This window comes from Manis javanica, chromosome 5 (genome assembly GCF_040802235.1).
Source record: "Manis javanica isolate MJ-LG chromosome 5, MJ_LKY, whole genome shotgun sequence".
Classification (NCBI taxonomy): Eukaryota; Metazoa; Chordata; class Mammalia; order Pholidota; family Manidae; genus Manis; species Manis javanica.
In genome coordinates, this window is record NC_133160.1 from 141,234,256 (window position 1) to 141,255,862 (window position 21,607).

At 35.7% G+C, this 21,607-nt stretch overlaps 1 protein-coding gene across 17 annotated transcripts in view; it reads right to left on the reverse strand.

The window, feature by feature from the left end:
* N4BP2 (NEDD4 binding protein 2) overlaps positions 1-21,607 on the reverse strand; it is a 125,462-nt gene that overhangs the window by 28,019 nt on the left and 75,836 nt on the right. For 16 of the 17 annotated variants that reach the window (XR_012131758.1, XR_012131759.1, XM_073237722.1 and 13 more), the window contains 4 exons: positions 20,521-20,639; positions 16,137-16,275; positions 11,082-11,270; positions 1,608-1,776 (listed from right to left, as the gene is read on the reverse strand). Coding sequence is in view for 15 of the 17 variants with exons in the window: in XM_073237722.1 (XP_073093823.1) it covers positions 1,608-1,776; positions 11,082-11,270; positions 16,137-16,275; positions 20,521-20,639 (616 nt within the window). In the remaining 2 variants the exon portion in view is untranslated. Of the gene's footprint in view, positions 1-1,607; positions 1,777-11,081; positions 11,271-16,136; positions 16,276-20,520; positions 20,640-21,215; positions 21,353-21,607 lie in introns of those variants that run through there. The other variant, XM_037002613.2, reaches the window with a different exon arrangement.

Consider the following 21,607-nt stretch of genomic DNA (forward strand, 5'->3'; position numbering starts at 1 on the left):
TAATGTTCAAATGGTTCAGGAAAAGAAATTTTTGAGAGATTAAGCAAATGTGGCCAAATGTTAACAACTGAACAATCTAGGCAAAGGATATATGGATCTTTATTATATAATTCTTTCAACTTCTCTGTAGGTTTAAAATTTTTTCAATATAAAATGCTAGGAAAAAAGATACTGTGATAGGAGTTCACATGGTGATATGCAAAATAAAGTTCACTGCAACATTGCAACTAAATGTCCATCAACAGAGGAATGGATACAGAATGATACATTAACAGAATACTATGCAGCAGTTACAATAAAGATAAGGAGATCTTATGAACTGTATTGAATGAAAATAAACACTTGGCTGATGACATAATATGACACTACATATGTTCATTTTTTAAAACTCACAAAGGGAATATTATAGGCTGATTATGGATGAATGTACACACAGTAAAGGTATTTTTAAAACTGGATAGGAAGAATGTAGACCAAAACTGAAGTATGTTTATTTACATTAGAAAGGAGGCAAGAAATAGAAAAGGACTGAGAAGAATACAAAGGGAGGGGGGGAAAAAAGGAAGCATACATGGTAAAATGTTACCACTTGTTACTTGGAGTCATGTGTACAGTAGATGTTTACTATATTACTCTGTGACCTTTCAACATGGTTTTCATGATAAGTGAATTTTCAACCTTTTATATCAATCACATTTAATCAAGTATTTAACTGCAAGTGATATGTGTTGAATTGATAAATGTGTATACAGTATAAAGCTTTAAAAATGTATACAAATCAATGAACTAGTACAATACAGCTATCAAAGACAGGGCAGGGCTATGGAGATATGAAGTAATAGCTGAGTCATGACCCTCCATATTTCCACAAAAAAATGGAAAGTGAAGTTCAAAACTCAAAAATATTCTAATAGGGGTGAAAGGAGAAGTTATCTAGTAGTAGAGTCTGGGGTAACTAAAATAGTTTGAATTTTTCTAAGTGTTACCATCTGGTGATGAAAAGGAAACTACATACTCAATCAAAAAGCTACGTTAATATATGGGAAGTACATGATATTGAATGGAAGCATGAAAAAGATTCTTATCCAAAGCTCTGGGAAGAAGTAGAACTTAGAAAAGATCTTATTGATCTGCAAAGAAAAATACAAGCAGAAAGGGAGAAGGGTGCACCACCATAATGCAAAGACTCAAAAATCCTATCTTTTGTAATAATTCTGTAGAAATCCTATCACCTTATTTACTTTAACTGACACTTAATAAATATCTATCAACTTTAATAAATGTCTATTGAACAAATATGTGCAATATTCCCAAAAGTTACCATCTATAAGTCACAGATGATACTCAGGTTACACCATGTCCTCCCTTTAATAAATATAAATATAACTGAATACAAATATAACTGAAACAGGGAAATATAAAAGAAAATGTAATGGCCATGCCAGTGAAACCAAGAAGGTTCTCTTGAAGAATGAACCCAGCACAAACATGTATAAATGAACAGATACCCTCAGCCTGCACATTCTAACTCTCCAGAATTTTTACATTTTACCAATATAAGCAAAGACATAATTTCAATCGAAAATCTGTCATCACCACAATCCTACCTTCAGTTTTCTGCTGTAAAACTGTCATCAAATGTTCTATAGCTTCATCCACATGCAGCCCATGAAGATCTAAAACATTCTGTGGCAAAAGGGAGGCATTGACTTTCTCAAAGATCTCCACAGCAGCAAGGTGATTGGCTTCTTTCATCTTCTGCTCATGGAGACTACCCTTTAATTATAAACATCACCAGGAAACACTATGTTACTCAATAGGCAATGAGGAAACAGTGCCCCAAATAAAAGACAGAAAAAAGGGAACAAATCTAAAATTTTAAATAAAGCAATGGGCTAATATACAAGAATGAACCAAAATTTAGATGAATTTCAGTGGATTAATAATGTCTCTCTTAAACTACTAATTCATCTTCCTAACATATTTCTTGATCCAAAAGTCATAGAAGAGGGAAATGTAAATAAACACTACCCACCCAACTCAAGAAGGAATCCACTGGTTTATCCTTTGATAATCTTGGGTCTCACCCCTTTCAACACCTTGTATACCTCAGAAGCCATCACCCAAGGTTTGCTATTAGGGCTTACAGAGTTACACCAGTATGGTATCTTTCTCTGCTCAACCACGAAAATGTTGGCCATATGGAACCACAAAAATAAAGATTAATCAGGCAGGGATCTTATAATACCATGTCAAATGAGACCAGGTAGAAAATTTTACCTCCTCAAAAGATACAATTCTAACTTTGTTTTTCTGACTATAAAAGTTATACATTAGGGGGAATCACAGGAAGATGGCAGCGTGAGTAGTTCAGAGGAAATCTCCTCCCCAAAACATACGTATTTATGAAAATACAATAAATACAACTGTTCCTAAAAGACACACCAGTGGATGCATTACAACAGCCAGGATACATCTACATCTGTGAGAACTCAACATCACACAAAGGGGGTAAGATACAAGCGGCGGCCAGGTGAGACCTGAATGCTCCCTAACCCCAAAACCCGGTGGGAAGAAAGGAGTTGGAACGAGGAGGGAGTGAAAGCCCAGGACTGCTAAACAACCAGCTCTAGAAATCTGCACCTAGAACACAGACACAAGGTGCACGGGGTGCTGGATATTAGAGAAATGGAAAAGCAAAACCTGAGGGCAGGTCCCCGCAACCGGCGCCCCTGAGACAGAAGAAAAGCGAGTGCTTTCTACAAGTCTTAAAGAGATAGGGACCCCATAGCTGGACGAAGTTGTCCCGGCAGCTGGGAATACTGGGTAAACTTAGGCGCCTTAAACCCTGGGGAGGCAGTTCAGCTCTGAAGCCCCTCACGGCACTAAGCAGCCTGCCAGTCGTTCCTCCAGCTGGCGCGGACCCCGACACACCGGCTCAGTAGCAGGAGAGTGGCAGTGCGTGCTGGGAACAGCAGCAAGGGAAGGGACCAAGAGCAGATCTGTGCGCCACAGGAGAGGCTTGTGCTAGCCCACAGCAGCGAGACTGAACAGCGCGGGCGCGGCTCGCGCACACCGTCAGCAGCGAAGCCAGAGGAGCCTGGTAGAAGCCTGTGCCAAAGAGCCCTGTGTGCACCTGCAGCAGAGCCGGAGGGAGCAGACGCACTCCCAGCAGCTGACCAGAATCCCAGCCCAATGCACAGCCGCCCGGGCCAGACCCAAAGGCCACTGTTGTTACACAGCCGCCCGGCAGGGTCGCTGCTAGCATGGAGGAGCCCACCTGGCGTGCCTGCCACTCCCCACAGGGCTCCGCACTGCTCTGACGGACACCCCACCGAGAGCAGCTTAGGGGACTAACCCGGTGGCTGCTCCAGGAGTGTGAGTAACCGTCACAGGCAGCAGAGAAGGGCAAAGCATCCAGCAAGCAGGAAAGGACTTTCTTCTCCCAGCTGACACACCTGCAACCTGCCTAGAGCCGCTGCTATCACCATGAAAAGGCAAAAAAATCTGGTCCAGTCCAAGATAGTTACACCAGAGAAAGGATCTGCAGAGGCAGACCTAACCAGTCTCCCTGAAAAAGAATTCAAAATAAAAATCATAAACATGCTGACAGAGCTGCAGAAAAATATGCAAGAGCTAAGGGATGAAGTCCGGAGGGAGATTACAGACGTCCGGAGGGACATTACAGAGGTGAAACAAACTCTGGAAGGATTTATAAGCAGAATGGATAAGATGCAAGAGGCCACTGATGGAATAGAAACCAGAGAAGAGGAACACATAGAAGCTGATGCAGAGAGAGATAAAAGGATCTCCAGGAATGAAACAATCTTAAGAGAACTATGTGACTAATCCAAAAGGAACAATATCCACATTATAGGGGTACAAGAGGAAGAAGAGAGAGAAAAAGGGATAGAAAGTGTCTTTGAAGAAATAATTGCTGAGAACTTCCCCAAACTGGGGGAGGAAATAGTTGCTCAGACTATGGAGGCACACAGAACTCCCGAGAGATGGGATCCAAAGAGGACAACATGAAGACACATAATAATTAAACTGGCAAAGATCAAGGACAAGGACAGACTATTAAAGGCAGCCAGAGAGAGAGAAAAGGTCACCTACAAAGGAAAACCCATCAGTCTATCATCAGACTTCTCAACAGAAACCTTACAGGCCAGAAGAGGATGGCATCATATATTTAATGCAATGAAACAGAAGGGCCTTGAAGCAAGGATACTGTATCCAGCACGATTATCATTTAAATATGAAGGAGGGATTAAACAATTCCCAGACTAGCAAAAGTTGAGGGAATTTGCCTCCCACAAACCACTTCTACAGGGTATCTTAGAGGGACTGCTCTAGATGGGAGCACTCCTAAAAAGAGCAGAGAAAAAAACACCCAACATATGAAGAATGGAGGAGGAGGAAAAAGAAGGGAAAGAAATAATCATCAGACTGTGTTTATAACAGCTCAATAAGTGAGTGAGGACAGACAGTAAGGAAGTAAACAAGCTAACCTTGAACCTTTGGTAATGACAAATCTAAAGCCTGCAATGGCAATAAGTACATATCTTTCAATTATCACCCTAAATGTAAATGGACTGAAAGCACCAACCAAAAGACAGAGTAATAGAATTGATAAAGCAAGACCCATCCATATGCTGCTAACAAGAGACTCACCTCAACCCCAAAGACATGCACAGATTAAAAGTCAAGGGATGGAGAAACATATTTCATGCAAACAACAGAGACAAAAAAGCAGGTGTTGCAATACTAGTATCAGACAAAATAGACTTCAAAATAAAGAAAGTAACAAGAGATAAAGAAGGACATTACATAATGATAAAGGGCTCAGTCCAACAAGAGGATATAACCATTATAAACATATATGCACCCAATACAGGAGCACCAACGTATGTGAAACAAATACTAACAGAATTAAAGGAGGAAACAGAATGCAATGCATTCATTTTGGGAGACTTTAACATACCACTCACTCCAAAGGACAGATCCACAGACAGAAAATAAGTAAGGACATAGAGGCACTGAACAACACACTAGAACAGATGGACCTAATAGACATCAACAGAACTCTACATCCAAAAGCAACAGGATACACATTCTTCTCAAGTGCACATGGAACATTCTCCAGAACAGACCACATACTAGGCCACAAAAAGAGCCTCAGTAAATTCCAGAAGACTGAACTCCTACCAACCAACTTTTCAGACCACAAAGGTATAAAACTAGAAATAAATTGTACAAAGAAAGCAAAAAGGCTCACAAACACATGGAGGCTTAACAACATGCTCCTAAATAATCAATGAATCAATGACCAAATTAAAACGGAGATCCAGCAATATATGGAAACAAATTACAACAACAACACAAAGCCCCAAATTCTGTGGGACACAGCAAAAGCAGTCTTAAGAGGAAAGTATATAGCAATCCAGGCATATTTAAAGAATGAAGAACAACCCCAAATGAATAGTCTAATGTCACAGTTATAGAAACTGGAAAAAGAAGAACAAATGAGCCCTAAGGTCAGCAGAAGGAGGGACATAATAAAGATCAGAGAAGAAATAAATAAAATTGAGAAGAATAAAACAATAGAAAAAAAATCAATGAAACCAAGAGCTGGTTTTTCGACAAAATAAACAAAATACATAAGTCTCTAGCCAGACTTATTAAGAGAAAAAGAGAGTCAACACACATCAACAGAATCAGAAACAAGAAAGGAAAAATCACGACAGACCCCACAGAAATACAAAGAATTATTAGAGAATACTATGAAAACCTATATGCTAACAAGCTGGAAAACCTAGGAGAAATGGACAACTTCCTAGAAAAATAAACCTTCTAAGACTAACCCAGAAAGAAACAGACAATCTAAACAGACCAATTACCAGCAAAGAAACTGAATCGGTAATCAAAAAACTACCCAAGAACAAAACTCTCGGGCCAGATTGATTTACCTCAGAATTTTATCAGACATACAGAGAAGACATAACACCCATTCTCCTTAAAGTTTTCAAAAATATAGACCAGAAGGGAATACTCCCAAACTCATTCTATGAAGCCAACATCACCCTAATACCAAAACCAGGCAAAGACTCCACCAAAAAAGAAAACTACAGACCAATATCCCTGATGAACGTAGATGCAAAAATACTCAACAAAATATTAGCAAACCAAATTCAAAAATACATCAAGAGGATCATACACCATGACCAAGTGGGATGCATCCCAGGGATGCAAGGATGGTACAACATTCGAAAATCCATCAACATCATCCACCACATAGACAAAAAGAAGGACAAAAACCACATGATCATCTCCATAGGTGCTGAAAAAGCATTCAACAAAATTCAACATCCATTCATAATAAAAACTCTCAACAAAATGGGTATAGAGGGCAAGTACCTCAACATAATAAAGGCCATATATGATAAACCCACAGCTAACATCATACTGAGCAGCGAGAGGCTGAAACCTTTTCCTCTGAGATTGGGAACAAGACAGGGATGCCCACTCTTCCCACTGTTATTCAATGTGGTACTGGAGGTCCTAGCCACGGCAATCAGACAAAACAAATACAAGGAGTCCAGATTGGTAAAGAAGTCAAACTGTCACTATTTGCAGATGACATGATAATGTACATAAAAAACCGTAAAGATTCCACTCCAAAACTATTAGAACTAATATCAGAATTCAGCAAAGTTGCAAGATACAAAATTAACACACAGAAATCTGTAGCTTTCCTATACACTAACAATGAACTAATAGAGAAATCAGGAAAACAATTCCTTTCACAATAGCATCAAAAATTATAAAATACCTAGGAATAAACCTAACCAAGGAAGTGAAAGACCTATACCCTGAAAACTACAAGATACTCTTAAGAGAAATTAAAGAGGTCACTAACAAATGGAAACTCATCCCATGCTCCTGGATAGGAAGAATTAATATTGTCAAAATGGCCATCCTGCCCAAAGCAATACACAGATTCTATGCAATCCCATCATATTACCAATAGCATTCTTCAATGAACTGTAACAAATAGTTCAAAAATTCATATGGAACCGTCAAAGACCCCGAATAGCCAACACAATCCTGAGAAGGAAGAATAAAGTGGGGGGGATCCTGCTCCCCAACTTCAAGCTCTACTACAAAGCCACAGTAATCAAGACAATTTGGTCCTGGCACAAGAACAGAGCCACAGACCAGTGGAACAGAACAGAGACTCCAGACATTAACCCAAACATATATCGTCAATTAATATATGATAAAGGAGTCATGGACATACAAAGGGGAAATGACAGCCTCTTCAACAGTTGGTGCTGGCAAAACTGGACAGCTACATGTAAGAGAATGAAACTGGATCATTGTATCCCATACACAAAAGTAAATTCGAAATGGATCAAAGACCTGAATGTAAGTCATAAAACCATAAAACTCTTAGAAAAAAACATAGGCAAAAATCTTTTGGACATAAAGATGAGCGACTTCTTCATGAACATATCTCCCCGGGCAAGGGAAACAAAAGCCAAAATGAACAAGTGGGACTATGTCAAGCTGAAAAGCTTCTGGACAGCAAAGGATACCACCAATAGAACAAAAAGGTATCCTACAGTATGGGAGAATATATTCATAAATGACAGATCTGATAAAGGGTTTACATCCAAAATATATAAAGAACTCACACACACCTCAACAAAAAGAAAAGCAAATAATCCAATTAAAAAATGGGCAGAGGAGCTGAACAGACACTTCTCCAAAGAAGAAATTCAGATGGCGAACAGACACATGAAAAGATGCTCCACATCGCTTGTCATCAGAGAAATGCAAATTAAAACCACAATGAGATATCACCTCACACCAGTAAGGATGGCCATCATCGAAAAGACAAACAACAACAAATGTTGGCGACGTTGTGGAGAAAGGGGAATCCTCCTACACTGCTGGTGGGAATGTAAACTAGTTCGACCATGTGGAAAGCAGTATGGAGGTTCCTCAGAATGCTCAAAATAGAAATACCATGTAACCCAGGAATTCCACTTCTAGGAATTTACCCTAAGAATGCAGCACTCCAGTTTGATCGCTGCACTATTTACAACAGCCAAGATATGGAAGCAACCTAAATGTCCATCAGTAGATGAATGGATAAAGAAGATGTGGTACATAGACACAATGGAATATTACGCAGCCATAAGAAAAAACAGATCCTACCATTCACAACAACATGGATGGAGCTAGAAGGTATTATGCTCATGAAATAAGCCAAGTGGAGAAGGACAAGTACCAAATGATTTCACTCATATATGGAGTATAAGAACAAAGAAAAAACTGAAGGAACAAAACAGCAGCAGAATCACAAAACCCAAGAATGGACTAATAGTTACCAAAGGGAAAGGGACTGGGGACGATGGGTTGGAAGGGAGGGATAAGGGCAGGGAAATAGAAGGAGGGCATTACGATTAGCATGTATAATGAGTGGGTGCCATGGGGAAGGCTATGTAACACAGAAAAGACAAGTAGTGATTTTACAGCATCTTACTATGTTGATGGACAGTGACTGTGAAGGGGTATGTGGGGGGTACTTAGTGAAGGGGGGAACCTAGTAAACATAATGTTCTTTCTGCAACTGTAGGTTAATGATACCAAAAAAAAAAAAAAACGTGATACATGACTAAAAATTCAAACATGTTAGCAATCACAGGCCCCTGTAATCCCACCAAGATGGCCAGTATTAACATTCTATTGTCTTTCTACCAGAAACCTTTTATCTGTTTAGTAGTAGTACTGAATGAGAGAATGTAACCTAAAAGAAAAAAATACGGATTTTCAGAAGAACCTGAAATTCATGTAAGCTGTAAATGCAAAAGCAACCATAGAAATTGAGCATTTCAAGAGATGAAATTCTCAGAATCATACATTCATTTTTTTTTTATTAAGGTATAATTAATATACACTCTATGAAGGTTTCACAAGAAAAACAATGTGGTTACTACATTCACCCTTATTATCGAGTCCCCCCGAATACCCTATTGCAGTCACTGTGCATCAGTGTAGTAAGATGCCATAGAGTCACCACTTGTCTTTTCTGTGCTACACTTTCTTCCCCATGACCCCACACACACCATGTGCACTAATCATGATACCCAACAATCCCCTTCTCCCTCTCTCCCCACCCACCCTTCCCCACCCCTCCCCTTTGGTAACCACTAGTCCCTTCTTGGAGTCTGTGAGTCTGCTGCTATTTTGTTCCTTCAGTTTTGCTTCATTGTTATACTCCACAAATGAGGGAAATCGTTTGATACTTGTCTTTCTCCACCTAGCTTATTTCACTGAGCATAATACCCTCTAGCTCCATCCATGTTGTTGCAAATGGTAGGATGTTTCTTTCTTATGGCTGAATAGTATTCCATTGTGTATGTAGCACATCTTTAGCCATTCACCTACTGATGGACACTTACTCAGATTACTTACATATCTTGGTCACTGTAAATAGTGCTGCAATAAACATAGGGGTGCATATGTCTTCTTGAATCTGAGAACTTGTTTTCTTTGGGCAAATTCCTAGGAGTGGAATTCCTGGGTCACATGGTATTTCTACTTTTAGTTTCTTGAGGAACCTCCATATTGCTTTCCACAATGGCTGAACTAGTTTACATTCCCACCAGCAGTATAGAAGGGTTCCCCTTTCTCTGCATCCTCACCAGCATTTGCTGTTCCTTGTCTTTTCAATGTTGGCCATCCTAAGTGGTGTGAAGTGATATCTCATTGTGGTTTTAATTTACATTTCCCTGATAATTAGCGATGTGGAGTATATTTCTATGTGCCTGTTAGTCATCTGAATTTCTTCTTTGGGGAAATCTCTGTTCATATCCTCTGCCCATTTTTTAATAGGGTTATTTGCCTTTTGGATGTTGAGGAATGTGAGTTCTTTACATATTTTGGATGTTTTTACATTTAGGGTTATTATCAATAGGTATGTACTCATTGCCGCAGGCTTTAGATTCATGGTTACCAAAGGTTCAAGGGTAATTCCCTTATTATCTAACAGTCTAATCTAACTCATTTAGTATGTTTTTACAAACACAACCTAAAGGTTCTTTTTTTTTCCTTCCTTTTTCTTCTTCCTCCATTGTTTATAGTTAGGTATCATATTCTGTACTCTTTGTCTATCCCTTGACTGACTTTGGGGGTAGTTGATTTGATTTCACATTTGCTTAGTAATTAGTTGTTCTCCCTTCTTTACTGTGGTTTTATTTCCTCTCGTGACAGCTATTTAGCCTTAGGAGCACTTCCATCTATAGCAGTCTCTCCAAAATACACTGCAGAGATGGTTTGTGGAAGGTAAATTCTCTCAGCTTTTGCTTATCTGAAAATTGTTTAATCCCTCCTTCAAATTTAAATGATAATCTTGCTGGGTAGAGTATTCTTGGCTCGAGGGCATCATACATTTATTTTATATTAAAATATAAATTCCCAGAATAACTCAATCTAGTCACAACACAGTATTTATCTGTTTCAAGATTATTCAGACATTGTGACAAAGGAAAAAAAATGCAGGTATCCCCCCTTTTTGAAAGTTTCTGTTACACCCATTTGTTTTTATGAAAGACCTATATTAGTACCTGTTTTCACTAACCAAAAAAACACAGAGAGGATTTTTGCCTTTATGAAAAAAGGTGAAAAGCAAAAATAGCATTCAGCATTTGTTTTACAACAAGCCATTACAGAGACATCAACACACCCAAGCAGTGAGAGTGGCACTGCCAAGCTCCTTCCCTGGGAACTACACTCAGCATCTCAGCTCAGCATCAGGCAGCCATGGCTTTGAACTGCATCTGTGAGTGTCTGCTTTAACTCAATTTATTTTGTGTATCCATTAGCAAAATGTGTCCTGAGGTATCAGAAAAGTCTAAGAGAGGTTACTTTTTAGGTCTAGGAATACTAAAATTTTCCATATAAAATAATGGTAATTGATTCTTCTTTTTATGCCATTTTGGCCTACAAAAGTTTTCTTAGGAATACTCTACTTTCAGTTATCAGGGTAACCTGTAATCAGTTTTCCTCTTTACCTGCTGGGCATAAAATGTGGCAACATTTTTTTTCCCCATCCGATAAGCTTCTTTGGCCTTGCTGTAGCATTCCATCCTCTTTTGTTGGTGCAGAAAAGCCTCTGCCCTATAGTCATTGTACTCTGGGTACTCAAAATCCTGGAAAGATGGTTCACTTGGTGTATCTTCAGTCTCTTTCAATTTCTTTGCCTATAGATGTTACACAAAAGTAAAATACAAAAAAGTAGAAAACAAAAGCTTTATTTTCAGAAAATGTATATGAAAATTGGCTCTACTATTTATCTTTCTTCTTAGAAAACAGACTCTCCCCAGTGTCTACCTAGTAAGTCATGCACTTAGAACTATCAGTAACTTTTTCATGCCACAAATGTACCCCCTTTTAAACTACTCTTTGTTAGAGCATGTTGAAAGTTCTGTAAAATGATCAAAATGTAATTAATTAAAAAATCAAGCCAAAAGACAGACTCAAAGATATTCAAAGAATGCAACTCATTTATGTAATGTAAAATCTTCCAAATTTTAGTTTGTAAATCCACTCAAAAGGTCCAGTCATTGAAGGTAGTAATGGAATATTTTAGTTTATATTTTTTAAAAAACAGTCAATAAAATAATTCAATAATATTCTTTGTACAGCAGAAGGCCATGTGGAGTGGAGGGCCTGGTAGTTAATAAAAATTAGAAGTAGGTTTATAGGGCAGTTCTCAGTCAGTTGGCTACCAACTAGCACTATGGTAGTGTTGACTTTTTGAAAAATTATCTATCAAGTAATTGTTACCCAAAATGGACCTATAAATTAAAGTAAAAGCAACTCTACTAAAACACAAGGTGATGAAAATAATAATCATGTAAATTTGCCTCAATGCTATCCACCAGATAGAAAATTATATTTTTCTGAAGAAACTTCTTAGATAGTACATCCACATATCTCTAAAATACCAAAAGTCAGTGTTAAAAAAAAAACTACAAATAAAATGACTTCTATATCCCACTTGGTTTTTCATTTATTCCATTCTCCAAAGTGTTATTTGCAGAAAACTACTTGCAAACAGCAACCTGATATTTCTTAGCATGTCATGGCAGGGGGAGGGATGGGAGATTAATTACTGTGATTTAAGTTGATTTTTTAAAAGCTTAAAAGAATTCCAAGTATCAGGTGCCATAACAAGTAATTTAATGAACATTTTATGAACATTCAACCAATAATCACCCTGAAAATATCATCTTCAATTTTTTAAACAAATCATGCTTTTCTTATATGATTAACTAAATTAAACAGTGTTGTTACTTGTTTAATTTATAAATGCTGAAAACTCATTACATTAGAAATATTATCAGACTGTAATTACAATATACTCTATAACAATCTTTAAATGCTAAATTTTTATGTAATATCATTTAATATATTAAATGCTACATAAACATATGTATTTTATATATTATTAATTGACAAAAATAATTTTTTAATTTCATGTCTGTGAATGAAGTTCAGAAGCCAAGAAACATTGGCCTAATATATAATAGTGATTGGTTGTATAATTTCTTCGCTCACTATTACATTTTGCTTACTTAGCCCTTAGAATTTAAGAGGTTTAAAAGAGTTAAAGAACAGAAAAGAATAAAGACATCACTCCTAACTCATTACCAGAGTCAAAAATCTGTAAATACACGTCAATTTATATTTGCAAAAACTACCCAGCTTATTTTTATGAAAGAATAAAAAGCTCTCACATAAGACTATTCATAGGAACTACATCCTTATGTCACTCTAGCCAGTACTTAATCAGTTTGTTTTCATACTAATGTTTAAATATTAAGCATATGGCTTGCATCCCTGTTAAAAATCAAAGATTTGAGGAAAAAGGATAATAAAAATGCTGTCTCTACTTTTGAAAAGCCCATAAATACCACACAGTATGAACAAAAACATTTCATACCATCAGTGTTAGTTTTCATTCTAAAAAATATAAATCATATTTGGTTCTCTGGGAAGACACCCTTAATTTCTTTTTCTTAAAAAAGAAAAAACAGTACATAATTAGAGAGTTACTTTTCTTTAAAATAAAACTAAAATTTATTTTTACATCTATTTCATAGTGATATGGTTTACTATAGCTTCATTAACAAGGGCCAAATAAAATATATGCTTACTAAGAATTCACCTAATTAGTGCCGTCTATTCTCTTGAAAGCTTGATGTACTGTAATAACCAAAACCATTTCCTATGGCTTAAAAAAACCTGTAAATTTTATTAGAAGCTAAAGGGAAAAAGCAGTAATATTAATAAAACACAGTTTTAAGTGTTTGTTTCTTGAAAACAGATAAACCAAAATGTTACTGGTATCATGATACTCCCCTTTAGTATTTGTGGTCCCTTAGGGTTCTGGGATATCAAAGACAGACTATTCTGCTCACAAATCTTAAATGATTTTTTTTTATCAGTGTTGTGAGACTTGTCTATACTTTGTGTGGAAGGCTAAGAAAAATCTCCAGAATAACTTCAAGCTCACATTTTAGCCAACATTTACATAACTCACAAAATCTTTTCTGATTCCAACATTTTCCAACCATCTCCCACTTTGAGCAAGCACACCTTCTCCCCATTGCCTCCTCTATTAACCTGATGACCCACAGTGCCTTGCTTTATTATCAGGAGAGAGAAGTAATCTTCATCCCCACTTGAGCCTTAAAGGTCTTATTATCATCTTGCATATTCTGTTTCTTACAATATACTGTACCTATCTATCCATGATGAACACAGGCATTAGTGGTATCACTTGGTTCCTATCTCATATACAGCACTAAAAGATCACATGAATACCAAAATTACATACACACACATAGGTCACACATATATATCAACTTAGTGACAGTAAAATATTAAAGAAAAAAGGGAGACACAATTTATCCCTGAGTGGTCTTATTAATTAGTATGAATAGCAGGGTGATAGAAGTCTGTTAAAAAAAAAGCTTACAGCTAATTCAAGATCAATCGTGTTTTTATGCATTTGCAAAGTATAATCCAAAAATAAACAATTCCATTTGCAGGAGCATCAAAAAGAATAAAATACTTATAAACAAATTTAACAAAAGACATAAACCTTATACTCAAAACTGCAACACACTAAAATTAAGACCCAAATAAATTGAAAGATACCTTATTTCATGGATTAGAATATAATATTGTTAAGATAGTGATACACCTCAAATTAATCTACAGACTCAACACAATCCCCATGAAAATTCCAGCTGGCTTCTTTGCAGTAACTGACAAGCTAATCATAATTGACAAGCTAATTCACATGGAAATCCAAGGGGACCAAAAAACGATCTTGAAAGAACATAGTCGGAAACCCACTCCCAACTTCAAAAATTTCAGTGCTACAGTAATCAAGACAGTGTGGTACTGGCATAAAGATAGACACACTGATCAATGAGATAGAACTGAGTCTAGCAATAAACTTAGTCACTTCATTTTTGACAAGAGTGCTAAGAAAATTCGATAAAGAAATAACAGTCTTTACAATAAGTGGTGTTTTGACAGACAACTGGATATCCACATGCAGAAGAATGAACTTAGACCCTATCTCATGCCACATATAAAAATTAATTCAAAATGGGTCAAAGATCTAAATGTAAGCACTGAAACTATAAAACTCTTAAAAGATAGGTGTAAATCCTCATAAACTTGGATTAGGCAATGGTTTCTTAGATGACACGAAATGTACAAGCAACGAAAGAAAAGACTGCAGACTATCAGAATTAAAAACTTTCACTGCTTCAAAGGATACCATCAAAAAAGTGAAGACAACCCTCAAAATGGGAGGAACTTTACAAATCTTATTTCTAATAAGGAACTTGTATCTTTATAAAATATATAAAGAACTCATACAACTCAAGAACAAAAAAAATAATAATTTTAACAGGCAAAGGATATAAATTCATTTCTTCAAAGAAGATACACAAATGGTCATTAAGCACATGAAAATTTGCTCAACATCACCAGTGGTAAGGGAAAAGCAAATCAAAACTGCAAAGCGATACCACCTCTGTATTAATCATGTCTTTTAATTGCTATATTCTGATGATTTGACATCTGTGGCATTGCTCACCCCTAGAAAGACAGCCCCTCACCCCTCTAATTCCTAGAGATAGCCAAACAACTCACCTGCCAGTGCACTTTACATATGCAAACCAACCAGTCTAGAGCCCATGCCCCCAAGCACCTCCTTACTGGGGTTCTCACTCTCCAGGCCACCATCCATACACCTGCATCACTCAAGCCTCACTCAAGCCAGGTACCAGAAAACTAGAGACAGTTTCTATGCCTTGGAGCTTGCTGAAATTATGTAAACTAGCCAATCAAAGTCTGTTACCTTGCCTCAGAATGTCTTCCCACAGAAACCACAAAAAAGGCTCCTACCCACATTTCTCGTGACTCTCTCTGCCCCACTGACCAACCCTGGTGCTTCCCCATTTGTCCCTGGGTGGCAGGCAATGCCTCCTGTTTCTAGGGCCCTGGGAGTACAATGAACTTCTTCCTTCATGACATTTTCAAGCCTGGGTACTTGCCATTCCTGATTAAAACAAATCCCAGGTACCCTTAGAATAACTTTATACTCACTAAAATGGCTATAATCAAAAAAACAGATAATAACAAGTGTCAGAGAGGACATTCAAAAACTAACAAACATAAAATGGTATGGCCACTTTGGAAGAATGTTTAGGAGCTTCTCAATGGTTAAATATTTCTGGCGAATATTTATACCTAAGACTCATCATATTACCACCCCACTGCTACTCATTTAAGTCTCATGCTCTACTGTGTATAGTCTACACAGAAAAAGCAACAGGAAACTTAACTGCTTGTCCTACACAATGATACTGAAGAAAACCAACTATAAATTATTTTAAGCAAACAGATATTAGAAACCAAATATGTTATTAGCAGTTAAATTCTCAGTCTAGTCAAAATGATGAAAAATAGTTATTAATTGTCAACAAACATTTTCATACACAGTTATTTACCATTAAAGTAAAAAATAAGTAACTCTATACCTTTTTCTCCTTAGACTTCTGTGCAGTCTGAGAAGTGACATTCTCATTTTGGTGAACAAACTCTTGCGCTACAACTGTTTTTACAGGGTCTCCTTCAAGAACACAGTTTAGAAATTGTACTGTGTGTTCTAATGAATAGCTGTAGAGAGTTTAAGTACAAATATGATGTCAATAAATAAAAATAAAATTTACATGGTAACATTAACATAAGTAATCCTTCAAGTATATTAGAAGAATATGAAAAATTAGCTTACTTCTAAGTTTTAAATATCAAAATTAAGTGCTCATTATGTATCTCAAGGCTAAAGAGTGACCAGAGAGAAACTGTCAAGTAATAGGCTCTCAAAACTAATTCTTTAAAATGAATACCAAAAGGAAACATATTAATAAGTAATTCACTTCCCAATCTTTTATTCCAGGTAGATTATCCACATTAAATCTTTCTTCCATGTTAATACCTATACTCCTTAAGTCCTTTGTTGGATTCACACATGGTTTAAGTTTCCTTTAAACATCAAACAATTATCTTTAAACTGACATTTTTATTGTGTCAAATTTCACTTTTTACTTACACCATGGAGTTCTTGTCAACAAAAATCTAAGCAGGGATACAGAAAAGAAAAAGTAAAACACTACCCCTACCTTCCACCTCTATATTATTCAGATATATTTTCATGGTGATACTCTACAAATTGACAACACTCATGTTCCAATATCTAAAGAAACTCATTCCAATGGAAATCACACTTGACCCTTGAACAACACAAGGGTTAGGGGTGCCAACTCCCCATGCAGTCCAAAATCTGCATATAACTTACGATTCCCCAAAAACTTAACTACAAACAGTCTACTGTTGACCGGAAGCCTTACCAATAATAATCAAGTAACACATATTTTGTATGTTATACGTATTATAAACTGCATTCTTTCAATAAAGTAAGCTAGAGAAAATTCTTTTTCAAATTGTCACAAATATCCAAATTTTCCACACATTTATTGAAGAAAATCTGTATCTAAGTAGACCCATGCAGTTCAAGCCTGTGTTGTTCAAGAGTCAACTGTACAAATGATTTTATACTGCTCATTATTTCAGACTATTTATGCCTCTGATCATTCCAATGGCCAGATGATTAAGAGCCACAAAGGAGTATTGTTGAAATGTAATAAATAGTTATTCATATAGTGTGATATTTTGCTATTCTTCAATTTATTAAAGACAACCCTTGAAGGGGAACCATTTGGGACTGCCAATTCCACTTTAGTCCTTTCATCATGTTGCCTCAGATACACTCAATAAATAGGGGTTTTAGGGTTTAGAAGCCACCAGCAATTACCACATCCTAAGTAGCCCATAATAATTGCCTGACTTGCCCACTCATGGAACTGGAAGCCACTGGTGGTGTTACGAGGAGTATGGCCCTGGAAGATTATACCACAGACATATACTGCAGTAACTGAACTCACCTACCCTTCTTACCAGGATGAAGCTGAAATTACCGCTAACTGAGAAACTATCCAGTTGCTGGCAGACAGATGGAGGCAATCAACAGACCCAACTAACCAATCACTCTGGGCACCCACCCCCAGGAAGGAGTCATTCAGTCCCCTTACCTTGTGTCTGGGTTTCATATCAGATCATCTTGCCCTGGGTCCCCAATAGAAAAGGGTTGTCATATGCCAGCACCACTCCCTTAACCCCTATCCCCTTAGGAGATTTTAACACATAACTCTACGAAAATTGTAGATAAGGCAGCAAAACTAAACAGGGACATTGTGAACTGGAATAATACCATTAAAAACCTGATTCAAATGACATATTTAGAACTCCACATACTCTGAAGAGAATACTCTTTTTCAAAAGCACTACCATGTAAAATTTATTTTTAAAAGCTGGTCATGTATTATTAAACCACAAAGAAAATCTCAAATTCTAAAAAGCAGAACTCTTCCAAGACACATCCTTGTACCCCAACACAAACAAAACATAATAAACAATAACCTTCCCCTCACCACAACCACTACCAAAGCCATTTACTAAATTCAAAACACTTGGGTAAATGAGGAAATCAAACTGAAATAGAGATTATTTAGAAAATAATTAAAATTAAAATACTATATATCACAATCAAAACATTACATACGTATTTAAAACACTATACAGAGAAAAATTCATACCCTTTAGTGTATTTAATCATTGAAAGGAAACTAACTAAAGAGTTGAAAACAACAAATTTTAAGAGAAAGGAACCATCAAAAACAGAAGGGAATCACCAAAAACAAATGATTTTTTTTCTCTAAATCATTAGATAAAGTAAAATAATGGACTTTAATCAATAAACCAAAAGCTGTTCTTTAAAAGGGCCAATCAGATAAAAAGCAAAAACAAAGATAAAACAGTAAAAAAAAATTAGGAAAGGAATAAGGAATATGATCAAATACAAAATAATGTTTCTACTTACCAAAGAATATTACATACTACTTAACAAAAATAAACCTGAAAACCAAGGTAAAATTGATGATTTTCTGGAAAAGAAACCACCAGAAAAGACTCATGAAAAACACAAACAGCTGAATAAAGCAATAAATAATCTTAAAAAGATAGTGAAAGGTTCTAAAGACCTCCTCCCTGAAAAGACACAACCTCAAAACCTTCAAGGTATTAATTTATTTAAATTTCCCAGAGCATAAAGAAAAACAGCAGTTTTACCAGGTTATTTTATTAAGCCTCATATGGAAAAAAAACCCCTAAAACCAAAATCTGAACAAAGATAGCATAGGAACAGAAAATCACAGACCAATCTCATTTAATAACTGTTGTAAAATTCCTGAAATCAATTCCTACACTCCATTAAAGGAAAAAAAAACAAAACAAAAATCTGAAGGTAAAGTAGGTTTTATTCCAGAAATCTATTATTGTGGCTGATATGAAATATACTAATAAAGAAAAAAATCTGTTTTAGATTCCCAAAAATTTTTTAAAGGATCTATTTAAAACAACTCTGGCTATATTAGGAATTTATGAAATACATAAAATCAAAAGTATGTATTCTTCAAATCAGAAGCTCTCCTACCATATCAAACATCCAATCACACCATAACATTTAATAATTTTTAAAATATGGTGGAAACCCAGGAACAAACAAATAGCTCAATGGAACTGAAGTCTTTAAAAGGAAATGTGTACTTGGGAATGTAGTAAATGCTAGGGATTATATTTTATATCAGTGGATAAAGATGATCTATCCATCCAGTTAATCATTTGGAAGAACAATTAAGTTAAATGTCTACCTCATATCATACACATAAAAAGGCTAGACAAATTAAAAATTGTTAACCACTAAAAATAGTCAAGAAAATATTTTTACAATATTGGGGTAGGACAGACTTCCTAAAAAAGTAAAGAACACATAAAACTTGGAAACAATAAAGGAAAATATTTTCTCATAAAACATATAAATTAAAGCATGTATATGACCAAGGAGATTGAGAGAAGTATAACAGCAGGAAAAATAATTATAATCCAAATTAGCAAAGATAACTATACATAATATATAAAGAGCTCTCACATAACTAGAAAGAAATACAAACCACCAAAGGAAAACAGGCAAAAAATAAGCAATTAACAGAAAAAGAAATTAATAAAAAAAAAAGATCAACCTTACTAGTATTCAGGACAATAAAAATTTAAACAATAATAAAACCTTTTCCCATCAAATTGGCAAAAGTTTTAGAGAATCTTAATAACCAGAGTGGGTTACACTATCAGTGCACATAACTAATAATGAAAATGTTTTACCATCTGAGGAAATTTGGCATTCATTGTAAAAATGTTAAATGCACACACTCTGAGCCAGCATTTCTTTGAGGAGCTAGCCTATACTAGCATTCACCCATGTACACAAAAATGTATGTTCAAGGATGCTTACTGCCAACCTGGTTTCCAATTTTTCTAATAGTCAAAAAGCTCATAAGTAGGAACATGTTAAAATAAATTACAGGACATTAAGAATACTATGGAATACTCTGTAGACTTTAAAAGGAAAAGAGCAGATCACTAAGTATGGACAGGGAAAATAAGTAACAGCGAATCAACACAACCATACATAAAATACAATCTATTTTGGTGAAATATGTATTTATATATAGACAAAAAAGCAAATAGGTACACATGTATGTAGGTACACATCACTATATGAGAAAAAAATGAGGAATATGAACCAATTGCCAGAAACTGCTCACTTTCTACATTATATACATTGCATTTAACTTGTTTAAAATATAACATTATCTTTATGAGAAAAATTAAACTAAGAGATTAAAATGCAGGACATATACTTCCAATGGCTTAACAGAAGAACCCACAGACAATCCTTCTAACACTCACTTGTGGTCCTTGAAAATGTCTACCAGAAAATTTTGGTTAATGGCCGGAAATATCTTAAAAAGCTGCTTCTCTTTTAGTTTAGTGGCACAATCTTTTTCAAACATAAGTGGCTCCCTTTTCTAAAACAAACAACAACAACAAAAAGACAAAAGTTATCCTTAAGATGGAGTTCATAATACTAATTGTGCTGACCCAAAAGCATGGTTATTTTGTTGCTAATAATTTATGACTAATAATTTAAAAGCAATCACAGACTTTCTTCACTGATTAAAGGCTGAAATTAGTAATATAAGCATTCTTGCATTATTTATTTATATCCCATTTTTTCAAAGTATTTGAAGCTGCTTCTTAATACACACTCATACATACACATGTATGTGTGCATGTGTATATAAATATATACATTCATACTCTCACATATATACACCCAACACATTCAATCATATGTAAAAAAGGATGAAGGTACATATATATACACATAAAAACAGGATATAAATAAATGAAGAAGTCAGAAAGTAGAGAAAAGTTAAGAATACAGGATGATAAAGCTAGCAAGTAAAATTAGTAATATAAACGCATGCCACAATATCCTGTACAATTGCTAAAGGTGGGCCATAAATTCAGTTCTGAGCTTCTTAGTGGCCAAAGCAAAGGGGGAAACAAAGATTCTCAGTGTCCATAAAATAAAAACAAACCAGTTACTCAGGAGAAGTACAGCTTTTTCTGGTACTGAGACCTGAGAGAAATTTCTCCCATGGGTCCTCATAAAAGGGACACTGTGTGATGCTCTGAACAACGTCCTCAAAAACATATTCTCCTCAATGAGCAGAAACTACAATGTACAAATAAGTTGCAAATTCAGGTTGACAGAATATCTTAAAATTCACAATTTAAAAAATTTTCACAAACATGTATTATTCCAAAATAACTATATGAGAATTTTTACTAATTGTTATGTTTTACAAGTCATATTTGGATCTGATTAAATTGCCAGAACAAAAGAACTTTCCTAAAATGTGCTTTTTTAATTCTAACAGTGGATTATGGTAAACATTCTTAAGTGATTTTTAACTCTAGGATAGTTTGT